At 34.4% G+C, this 12,938-nt stretch overlaps 1 protein-coding gene across 1 annotated transcript in view; it reads left to right on the top strand.

The window, feature by feature from the left end:
- PlexA (plexin A) overlaps window positions 1-12,938 on the top strand; it is a 286,902-nt gene that overhangs the window by 223,654 nt on the left and 50,310 nt on the right. Inside the window, exon 6 of the mRNA XM_081761928.1 lies at window positions 12,454-12,616. Within this exon, the coding sequence (XP_081618054.1) occupies window positions 12,454-12,616 (163 nt within the window). The remainder of the gene's footprint in view (window positions 1-12,453; window positions 12,617-12,938) is intronic.

Here is a 12,938-nt window from a genome sequence, read left to right as displayed (position 1 = left end):
AGCAAAGTCATGTTCCTTAATTATTTTTAAAGTCTCTTTTGGTGAACATTTAGGCTTAATTATAGCGATAAAACACTTTCAGTTCGTCTTTCAAATCACTGGGGTTAATATTTTTCGATTCTTCGTGTGTTAAAATGCTGGTAAGTTTAGTACACTTTTCAGACTAAAGTTCAGGTGCATATCTTTAAGATTACTTATATCTTAAAGAAAATCAAAATACTCGCTGTGATGTTTAAGTTGCTCAAACCTTTCTCTTAAAACTAACACAACCAGGTCTAGAACTTCGTAATAAAAATCGATCTTATATCTTATTTGTGGATCTTCAATAGCTTCATTCTCTGCCTCGTGCTGAAACTGTCTCTTTCGACTTCGAGCATGCACTGTATTAGCTATCCGTGGATCATCCATATCAAATGCTGATGCCAACTCCATCGCATTAACTAGGTAAGATTGAAACTCTGCATCATTTCTTCTCCTCTCAAAGTACTCAACTACATTTTTAAGAAACTCGACTGCATCCAACACATGAGAATCAGTGCCTTGGAGGCTTTTGCTTGCTATGTTTATGTGAAGTAAAAATTCATGCCAGATGATGAGTGAGCAAAGGAAAGGAAAGTCACACAGTTGGTTTGCTATACACAGAGCATTGTGGTCGACCATTCTATCTTCTATTGTCGTTACTTATTTGAAGTAAGGCATCATAAACCTCTCCTGTGGAATCAGAGCATCAAGAGCATCAATTCGGCTCTCCCACCTTGTGGTGTTTAATAGTCTTAAAGTGAGACTGCTAATATGTTCCTTTACTATGACCCAACGTTGAACTGACGCAGAAAAAAGTCAACTTTTTTTAAATGTAGAAAAAAAAATGAAACGGCGTGCTGAGGTGCTGTGGTTACATTGTTAACGACAAGGTTTAGTGGATAGTTCAGACGTAGTCAGATGATGACTATAGTGTGTGTATTACGTAGACGCTAATTTATCCGGTAGAAAGTACGAAGTTATCTATCGAAAACGGAAAAATCCCGTAATGCATGCGCAATTGCGCAAATTTTTCTAGCAGAATTCTCAAGAAAAAAATATGCGGTACGGCTTTCTATATTCGGAATGAACAATTTGTAAATTGGTTAAAAACTCACAGCTAAAGACTAAATGTCTGTAGATGCTATAGGCTAGAACGACCTGTCTCAAGTGGGAGTGTACCTTTTGCATACTTGGAGGGGAGCGTTAGAACATTGCTAAATAGGAAAGAAATATAAAAGATACCTTGATAATCTTATCCATCCTAGCTGAAAATCTTATCTACGCCGCTGCAAGGGAAATATTGAACAAGATACCTGTGGCTAGTAGTTTGATAATTGAAACTGAGTGGGAATGCTGTGAATTTTCTATTTTCCTGAATGTGAGTAAAGTTCAATTATATTCTCAGGTAAATAAATTTTATTTTTCCATGTGGGCCTATTACGAAGCACTATATTTTGATAGTATTATTTTCTCTTCTTTTTCAAATTTTGCCGCCCATTAGACTTGCCGCCCTGTGCGGTGGCACGGCTCGACCCCCCCTCGCGCCGGCCCTGTGTCGAACCCATAGTTTTCGGTGTCGCTGGTATGAATAGTCACTACCCGATAGCGGTAAAGTCCAAGTTCAGCCTCCATCGACGAGAGAATTGAGGTGGTATAAAAACAAAATGTCTCAAATGACACATATTAGTGTCGAATTCATGATTTTTTCGGGGTCGGTAAAGTGAAAATCTATGACATTTAACCCCAAGTTTAAGCAAGAACTGATATGTCAGATTGATTCGAAATTTACAGCAAATGTGTTTAATATGATATGATAGATGTACGAGAAACGCCTTCTGCGTTGCCCTGTCAATTTTCAATCCAGCTGACATGACTTACAATCTGGAAAAAATACAGTACGAGTAAAAAACCCGAAGGAGTGGAAGTTGGCAAGGGTGACATGTAAAAATAATCCAGAACGACCAATATTAGCAATTAGTGTGCAATCCATCGTTTTCGGGGTCACTGAAATAACTAGTGTGACTCTCCCAATGCCGTTTAAGACTAAGTGACCCTCCTCCATTTTCAGAAGAGGAGGAGGAATGAAAAAATATAAAGTCAAAATAACTTAAATTAGTGTGGAATTCGTAGTTTTCGAGATCGGCTGACCTATTTGAGATGACTTTTGGAACATAGTTAAGCCCACCTCGAGCTGTGTTTATCATATCAATTTGATTACACAGCGTATTTTGTGGAGGTAGAAGGTTTCAAATTTTATGCAAAAAGTAGAGTATCTTCTGTATTTTATCATTACGCTTTCGTTGAAATACATATCGTAAGGTAGATGGGGATTCAAGTATTTTCCATAAATATATTTTCCCGTGAGAAGAACGGGCATTTCAGCTAGCATATATAAAAATGTGTGTATGTTCCAGCATAACTCTGGAATGCCTGGAGCAAGTTCAACCAAACTTGGTACACGTATGATTTAAAATTTGGGGGGAAAATGTTGTGGAATAAGCCCCTTAGCTTTACTTGGGATGGGAGTAGAAAAGGGTGACATGTAACAATAATCGAAAAGACAAATATTAATGTTGAGTTCATACTTTTTGGAGTCACTGATGTAAATACTGACACGCTCGATGTTAAGTCCAGGTTCAGACCCAAGTGGGGTGAGACATCCCTAGTATCCTTTCGACGGGGATGTGAAGGGAGTTACACATTAAAATAATCTAAAACGAAGTGTTGAATCCAGTTTTCGGAATCGCTGTGATGAATACTGGCACTTCAGATGCCGTTTTAAATCCACGTTCATCCTCTAATCCACGTAGGTGAAAAATGGTGAAAAATAAAATATCCAAAATGACCGACAATAGTTCATGAAAATATCAATTTTTACCCTTTGTGAATGTAAGGAGAAAATGTAAAATCAACAGACAGAACGGGTGAACATACAAAATAATTGATAGACATGTATGACTAGTGTAACAAAAATCAATTTAAAATTTTCACTTAATTTCTCCGGAATTGCAAGACTCCTATCATCATCCGAAAGTAAAAAAATAGAATTACCAAGGTGATATGGTTGTTCAATCGGTGACATTACAACTAATCATAAATAATGTGGTAGTTCAATTAAAAACGTTAAATCCATGTGTATATATATGTTATTTCTGTCATTGTAAAAGGGGAAGAATCATGAAAGGTGGGACATCGGATGATGTGATAGAAGTGTTGACACCCGCAGGAATATCAAGTATATGAAATATTTCAAGGGTGCTATAATTCCCCAATGTGCTGTACTTCAAGAGTAAGTTTGAGAAGTGATGACGCATCCATTGCCACGTCACGAAGGTTGCTTTTCTCAATTGGAGTTCATTTGAGAAGTGGATGAACTAATCAGTAGAGTGGTTTAGCTCATGGCAGGGATGCTGCGAGGCCAAGGGAATACTATTAGTGACCAGCTTCCCTTGTTTTATCCTGTCGTAGTCGATGACTGTACTCCTATAAAGCGTGCATTTGACTGCTGCAAAATTGAGAAAAATATTTGTTGGTGGAGAGAGAGCTTTATGGGCTATGGGAATATCAACGATTGGATGATTTTTTTTTTTTTTTTCATTTCCCTTTCATCCTGCCACGCGTAGAGCTGTAAAGCAAGCTATTTCCCCAACCATTTAAGTGAACAACAGAGTCGATGTTTCAAATGCAAAATGACGAAGGGGAGGAAATCGAATACTAGCCATCTGATCTACAATTTTGAAGAAGAGTAAGCAATACTCCGGTTGCAAAATGTGACACTTTTATAGGTGACTGCAGAGAATTCATGGAAACCTCCCTTCTCGTGAAATTCAAAATAAGATTTGATTTCTTTTATTAGCTGTTCCTTGGTATTTGTTGTATCGTGCATATACACACTTCGATGCAAGTCTATTTAGATATAGTAGTAGCTGCGATTTGTGAAATAAGACATTATATATATATATATATATATATATATATATATATATAATAGAGAGAGAGAGAGAGAGAGAGAAAATATATTTTTAAAGAGAGATTTCAGAGTTCATCTTTATAAGTGCAAATGATAGCTATAATTGACTGGTACTGATCTACAGTATGCTATAAAATAGTCTGCAATTTTGTGATTTCTTCTGTATGGAGGAATAGAATAAAGAAGACAAAAAGAAAATTGTACACAAACCGCCTGCACTCGAAAGAAAAATGGGTTATCTGCTATGCAACACATTAAAAGTAGTTACTATATTTCAAGAGATGTGTTTATTAATTCACTTTTTCACTCAAGTTGTTTGATCAATTCTCTTTAATATAATAATAATAATAACTGTAGTAGCTGCGATTTGTGCAGTTGTGTATATTAGCTGAGCTGAACCTGTCTCTGGCTGAGGAAGACCATGAAATAAAGTGATCTTTATTTCCTAGACAATGAACTACTTGCGCACGAAATTTCATTCAGATCTGGCCAGCAGTTACCGAGAAATAAAGTACCACATGTAAGGCAAGTCGAGCCTGTCTCTGGTCGAACCAGTTCACCTAATACAGCATTTTTTATTTGTTTTGCAGTGGGTTACTTGCCCACCGAACTGCGTTCAAATACGGGCAGTAGTTACTGAGAAATAAAGTGCCACATGCAAGGAAAGTCCAGCCGAGCCTCTTCCTGGCTGAGCTCGGTCACCAAATATAGCACTTTTTATTCCTTGGCTTTGGGCTATTTGTCCATCAAATGTCGCTCAGATCTGACCAGTAGTTACTGAGAAATAAAGTATCACATACAAAGCGAGCCAAGCCGAGCTCGGACGCCAAGTATAAAGGCTCCCGTATTTTGCTTACGCCGGGAACTAAAAGTGATGAAATTGGAGATAAGCGTAGGTATATACTGGTTCCTACCCAACGTTACTGCAGTTATAGTATCTCCGTGATTGCCATTGCTGTCTGACAGAATAATTTCAAATGAAAATTTTCGCAATCCATACTACAGAGGCGTTTGTAATTGTTTGTTCGATCACAACGATCGTACCAAGCAATATGGATCACAGCGTTATGGTTTATTGCCTGTAAAACTACTTTAAAAACATGGATTATTATTATTATTATTATTATTATTATTATTATTATTATTATTATTATTAAACATTGTGCAATGTTTGCTAATTTCATGTAGTGGACAGCCAGGTTTATAGTGCTTCTATGTGTCTTAAGTTGTTATTGCTTTTGTTTGTTTCGCAAGTTCATAGATTCGTTTCATGATGGTACGATAGACTCAACATTGTCAGTTTGACTCAACATTGTAAGCTGTTTGGAAAAGATATTGAGTTAGTAAGTAGAAATAAGCGACGAAAGTCGATATGCTAACCACACATCACCGTACTGAAATATGTGTGGTTTGTCGTAACCAATAAAGAGCTATAACCGTAAGAGGACAAAAGGTTTACTAATTAAAACGTTCATATAAAATTACTTAATATTCCACAATCTAACGAATATCGAGAAACACAAACTTATTTGTGCCTATCTTTCCATTGAATGTCTTAATTAGATTTAAGTATATTAAAAATTATCTATGCTTTTACCATGCCAACGTTATTAATCTAAAAGTTTGTATCATTCAGTTCATTCATCAGTATTTGAAATATATGCTTACGTTACATTAAAAAGCAACCCCGATTTCGTTATTTTGTTTTGTATAGCTTGTACATAAAAAAAAAAAACTTTTTTACGTACTGTTTTCTTCTGTAAGCTATGCTGAAGACGCACGTACTTCTGCGACCACTTCTTTTCATAGCATGTTTGAATAACCGAGTTTGCTTCTGGACAGGATTTGCTAAAAGAGCTGAGTGCAGCCGTGCGATATGATTAATTAAAATATGCCTGAGAGGTTTTCCGTTCTCCGCAGAGCCAGAGAGCTAGTCTCTGTTCGTATGTCATAAGCAAAGAGTAACTTTTGCTCTTACTTGCCCTGAAGTACAAGATCGGGGGCCAATTACTGCACTGTTCCATAGCACGCAGATAAAACCTTCACTTTGTCTGCGACAAGCAAAACTTGCTTGCTGCTTTTTAATCCACGCTATCTCCAGCCTCTTCACAATCATTATTCTGTTGGGTAAAGCTACTTCCTCCCGGGTTTTCTACAGCCGTAGTTTATTTTCATAATGCATCACTTGCTCATATAAATAGACGCTATGCAAGGAAATGCAATGTTAAGAGTATAATTAAATATCTTTCACTCTCTTCATTTTTGCCCCTGCAATGTAAATTCTTCGAAAATACTTCGTTAAATTAACTAGTAATACCACAGTTATTGGAGCTTAACAGTGATGGAACCTTCCAAAAATGTGATTTTGTATAAATAACGATAAACAACACTCAAAGTACACTGCCTCACAAAGGTTCAACTCCCTTCTCTCCCCTATGCAATGAATTAGCGATCGTTAAGTTTTACGAAAGAAGTAAATGTAAGTAAATGAAGAGGAAGAAGGAACGAATGAGAAATGTAAAGAGGAAAATGAGAACAGAAACCTGTAGGTTAAAAAAAAATACAATTAATGAAGCATACTTCAATTTCCTTGAAGAAATTAGGTCCAAGAGCTTAATGTAAAGTTCATTTAAAAGCCATCAATAGTTCCTAAATTTAGAAGTAACTTTAAACATATAAATCAAAGTAATTATGAACTACTCTCCAGATTGTACTGTTGCCCGTACATATATTTTTCAAGGAAATATGAATAGATGTGCCAAAGTCTTTGATACGTCTTTCTTTAAGTTTAGTTTTATCTTCTTTTTATTCGGACTGGCATATTGGTAAACCAAACAATCAGATATATATTTGATGTTAATTGTCAATATGGGTTAGTAAATATGGAAAAGTTTGCTTTTTTGACGTGGTCTTCCACCCTTTTGATGTTTTAAAAATATATATGTGCATGATCCCTAATGAAGAAGCACGAGTTTCAGTTTCCATGTTAACTTATTGACATTAAATTCAAATTAATAACTGAAAAACGTGGTTTTAAAGTTATTTTTCTGAACATGTTTTTCTTATTGATTTAACTACCATCTATATATAAGTGAAAATTATATCTATGCGTTCACCCAGTTTTACTGAAACACCTGTTAATGCCTTAAGTCAGGATAATTCGAGTCTATGCGACGAACTCTCTCATGGCTCTATGGTTAGCGTAGATCCGCAAGAGATCTGGGTTCGATTTCCGATGGAAGCTTATGCCATTCAGATCCCACGTTAAATTGTTGGTCCATATAGCCTCGGATGCCGAACTCCAACTCTACGAATGTATCTGATCTGGATTTAAATCTATCCAATTTCTTACATTGTAACCATAACTACCTACTAAGTTTTGACAGAAAAACATAACTAATGGTAATATGATAAATGTCAGATCTAATGGTAACAGTTTGAACTTCCAAATACGACTAGAACTTTCTTTTGAATGAGAAATGGAACTTTTCAACCCAGACTCGAAATGTGCTGAAGAAAATGAACTTCGTATTTTAGAATTTTTTCTCTAAAAAGTATTTCTTTGCCTTCAAAATTGTATTTAAAAATAACGAAAAAAAAGAATACATAGAATAACAGTTTTTTACGTCCAAAATTAAAGAATGTTATCTTAAAAAACAAAAAACAGATAGATACTGTGAGAAATTCTGAATGCTTCATCTGAAGTGTCAAATTTTAAACTTTTGCAACAGACTGTAAATCGATTTCTTAAAAAGCAAGTATTTGCTTCATATTTGGAAGATACGTGAGAAAATAATCTTTGATTTAAAACGTGATTCCCTTTTCTCTTTGAATTACATTGACAAACTATTAATTTATGTAAATCTGTCCTTATTACATTTTCAAAGTCATTTCAAGAGCAAAGAGAGCACCTGCAGGGAAATGTTTAAAACAAAAGTGTATTTTCTCGCTTAAGTTTCATATCTGAAGGGAAAACCAATACAATTTCCTTTAAAAAATTCCACGTCTAGTCTGAGTAGAACATCGCCGGTGTGTTTTCCACAAATTAGTAGAACATTACAGATTTAGCTAACATAATATTTATTATATTGATGAAAAGTACGTTCCTCAATTTTAAAATGTGGTGGATGAATTGTCCTGTGTATTAAGCAAATTTTCTCAGTACGTTTATGATGGTATTTTGAGGGCACAAAAAGAATTTTAGAAAAGAATGTTTAAAACTAAAGATCCCTTATAGTCTTGCGAAAAATTACCTGTACCATTTTCCATTTAAAAACGAAGTCACTTCTGGTCAAGACAGACCACCATCGGTAGAATTTGGAAGCGCAAAATATTACCGTTAAATTTGGCACATGCGATACGATTTCATGCTTTTGTTTCAAGACTTTTATGTGCAAACCGACCTCATCCTATATGTATAACTCCTTGAAGATAAATTCGTCATTAAATTATTGAGATTCAAAGATATTATCTTTCAACGTGGTATTGGTCATAATCCTTCGATGCCGGATGCGATTTTGTATTATATTTCAGTTATCAAGGCATAAGACAAAGTGCGTCATATCCGACCTCCTTTTCTTATGCTAGACACAGAAGTGTATGTGTTCATATATTTCTGCCTGCAGTAAAACAACCTAGTTTCTGTTTGTATAGGTGATTTTTACTTCTTAATAAAGAAATGAAAGCGTAAAATCAGTGCTTATCCACGCAATTACTGTCTCTTGGTGATAGAAAAACCAACAGCCCTCCTACCATGAATATTTCCACAAGCAATTTGTAAAGTCCATAGCCGATGTTTCTTTTAACAACAGGAACTCAAGGTAAACAACGCCTTATAAATGGTTGATCACACAGCAGTTAATGCGTTTAACGATTGTCAAGAAGAACGTGGCCTAGTTTTAACATGTAATGTTTAAATACACCTGAATAAGCATTTTATTTTTTAAATTTAGGATTAGAGTTACAATGTAGTTTGACTTCAGTTAAAAGTGACACCACAGTGACCAAATTGTTAGTGCTCTCTGTTATGACCTTGCGATTTTACGTTCAATTTTTACACGGGTGTAACGTTTGGAAGTTACGGAAAAATTTCTGATACCAACATGACATATTAATCAATTCCTGTAAGCATGACAGAGGAAAACAAATGGTTATTAAACCTGCGTAAGATCGTTATTCTAACATAATTGGTTTTCTTTAATCTTTTTCGAGACAACCCCCCTTCTTCTCTTTGATCCCTCGATGCACACGCTGAGAGAGAGAAAAAACTTAGCTAGTTGAGCCATTAGATTCAGAATACTTTGTAATGTGGAAACTATGAAGTAAATTTAAATCTGAAGAAACATTAATTAACCTTCCAGTCTTGTATTTTTAATTGTGACAACCTCTTTCTCCATTCAATATATATGTATATACATAACATTTACAATGTATATACAGGACGGGCTGTTTATCTTCAAACACCGTTGCAACTTTTAAACTAATAGATTAAAAAGTAATACAGAATAATAAATTTTGGTATTGTAAGTTTTCGTTTGGCATGTAAAGTTGAAACGTAATAATTTGACGTAGTACAATCAGCAACAAAACTTAATTCCGTTTGATGAAATTAGTTTTGTAAATAACTTCAGAATGGAAGGAAAATTTGAATTCAGTTTTCAGTAAATTAAAAAGAATGTAATTTCCTGTACGTTTCATTAATACCGTCGTTGTACATTCCAGTCATATCACCGTTATTCCCCAAATAAATTTTACCCAACAGAAAGAACTTTTGTCGCTGACTGTATGATTTGAAAAATGTAACGTTATGTTGTGTTGGCAATACTGCTAATCTGGTGGTATGGCGGAGTACGTTATCAATGTCCCTTTGTTGATATTTTTCTGCACCGTTCAAAATTGCAGCGGATTTTATCTATTCAGAAGTTTTATAAGAGCATTTCAAGGTACCCTTATACCCGTGGTGTATACTTTGTGTGCATATATAATATTCTTACATCAGTGAGTTTATTTTGATGTAGAAGTTCATGAGAGACGTGGCATAAGAAAACAATAGCATAACAACATAAGTACTATTAGATACAATTTTCTATTTTAGTTAACAAGGTGAAAGTTCAGGGCCATAGTTTTTTTTTTTTTTAATACCAGCAATATATTTAAAAAAAAATAATCGGTGTGGTAATTGAAAGTAACATAATTGGTTAAAATATATACCATCACTGAAATAAAGTTTCAACAATTTGAAATATTAAAAATTAATTACCCTATCAGGAAATAGAAGCGTGTGGGAACAGAGTAGGTTGCATGTCTTGGGAGAATTGATTGTATTTTTAAGTTTGGAGCAGTCCACAATAGTAGCAGTGGTTAAATTAGTTGCATGTAGCTGTATTAGCGCTAATGGAATTATAAACGGGTCAAGGATGCTGTCAGTCAAGATTGAGTCTAGAGGTAGATATTTTTTGTAAATGCCTTAAGAAATTATTTAATATCATCGTTTGTTTTGTTTGCGTGAACGTAAAGTTTTTTCACTTAACCGTTACCATAGAATGGTATGTAGATAGGAGATGAATATTTGTACGAGACATGGAAATAAACTCACAACCTTGTATCCGGCTGCGTGTAAATAAACTTTCCAAAATATCTTTTTTGTTATTGTATTCAGGGTATTTATCTAATTGTGTATTCTATATTATTTAATATAACATTGTGAATTTTTGAATTACTTCTAGATGAAGTGAGTTTCTGAGTACGTTGAATGTGTAGATTTCTTGATGCACTCGAAATATCTTAGTCAAAGGAAATGGAAGGCTTGTATTTGAACATATCTGTATTTAACTGGGAGCATTAGCAAAAGTGACACTTAGGGTCCTTTAACCGCTTTTCCTGAAAATCGTCGATCACAAAGGTGAAACGATAAACGTTAAAAAAAAAAAAAATCAGAAAAATGTTGCCAAAATGTCATACTGTAATTCTTGCATGAATTGAGACGTAATGAGTTTATTATTCTTAATCTTATTATATAAGTATTCTGATGTTACTGTTAAATCGCTTGTGGCAGATTAAACAGTTTCCATGCGTTACTTCCTTTCCTAACATATTTCGCCCCAATCCCACAGATGATTAGCCACCTAATATCTTCTGTCTAGTTTATACCTTGTATCACAATCTAATAAGACCATTTATTAATTGAATGGATATAGGTAAATGGTTAATAGTTTTGGCTAATTATTAGTTTGTTTCAGATTTGAATCTTGCGGATAGTCATTCTTACTGAGGTTTTCGAGCTCTTCCTAATTCTCAACAGGCAAATGTGAAGATAGTACCTTTTTATTATAAAGAATCTTGCCGACTACCTTTCAAATATTCTTCCCTTCCTTCGTTGTTAATGTTTCCAGTGTAGAATGATCTTGCGACTGTATCTGGAACATCGCAGAGCAATGCAGTAATGACCTAATGAGTTTATTTTTCTTTCTTTTTCTTTATTTTTTCTTTCTTTCTTTCTTTCTTTCTTGCTTGCTTGCTTGCTTGCTTTAACTGTCCAATATTATTGTTCTTCTCTCAAGTCTTATTAACATTTTGTCACTGCTTTTTTGTTCTAAAGAATTGTCTCCTATTATCCAAGGTTCTGATTCAGTAGTACAATACTACATACAAAACATTTGTTATTTTTTTCCCGTAAGTCGTTTTCATCATGATCCGCGGAATACTCTTCTCTTCCTAAGCCTGCTTTTCTCATTTCTATCCTTGCTTTTTATTTTCCTTTCATATTTCAGATCTTTACTACCAATAAAATTCAGGTAGCAAGTACTAGTAATCTGTTCTACTTTCTCCCCCAAAAATCTATAGTTAATACGTTTTTCTTCGCTCTAATCGCCGGCGATTTTTTTTTTCACATTTTCACCCCAAATTCTTATTCAAGTTCTTCTGAAATTTTCTAGCTCCTGTTAATCTTAGTTTCAGATTTCACTACTTACAGTAATTGCAGAGGTAGTTCTTGTACTAACTACCTACTACCGATACACAGCTCTATATTCTTGATCCTTCATTAAATTCTAAATAAATTAGATGTTGAATTAGATTGGTAAATGACTATAACTCTGTAGTACATCCATTTCAGTTACTCTTCCCCGTTGGTATTGTATATAATATAATAAGTATTATAATATGTATACATTTATTATAGGTCTATCAAAACTTACTGAGAAAGGACAATAAAATACTGACGAAGAACTTAGTACTAAAGAAGTACAGAAAAAAGCTTTAAGTCCTACCGACATAGATATAAAATTAAAATGTTATATTTATATTGAATCTCGTTTATTCATACATATAACACATGACCATTCTGCTAGAAGTCTGAAAGTAAGATAATTTAAGTTTATTGCTAAGATCTTGTAATAATTCTAAATATTTAATATGTAATTCTTTGATAATATAAATACAATATATTTGTTTCTCTCTTTCAGTTGGAATTAGTGATTGAAAACTTACCAACGTTGTCAGGCCAGTTCATATGCGCATTCACAGCCCTTGGAAAGACTCTTGTAACGAACGCCACAAGAAAATCTTTCGGTGTCAACTGCACAACGCCACGAACGGATTTACTTCCCCCTATTCCAGCAGGTCAACGTAAGTACACATTTTAAAATTTCATTCAATTGTTGCTGTTTTTGTTAAGTTATTTCTTAGATTTAGTAGAAATTTAAAGTTTCAAAGTTGTTGATGCCTTCCTTTATGGGTAAATGGCTAATTTGCATGTTGTTTCGGACTCTATACCCAGTGCGGGTACTTGCTTCGGATAAAATGCCGAGTAGCGACTGGGATCTCACTGTAACTAATATATCCCCCTCCCACATAATCTTGGTGCTGGAAAGGAACATTCAATCAATTAATCAAAATTTTTAGTGTATCTTTTTAAATATGTCATGCATTGAAGGGCTGTATGTGTGGC

The sequence above is a fragment of the Thermobia domestica genome, chromosome 6 (assembly GCF_964235325.1).
Source record: "Thermobia domestica chromosome 6, izTheDome1.hap1.1, whole genome shotgun sequence".
Taxonomy (NCBI): domain Eukaryota; kingdom Metazoa; phylum Arthropoda; class Insecta; order Zygentoma; family Lepismatidae; genus Thermobia; species Thermobia domestica.
The sequence above is the reverse complement of the archived record's forward strand: the minus strand, read 5'-3'. Positions and strand labels throughout refer to the sequence as shown.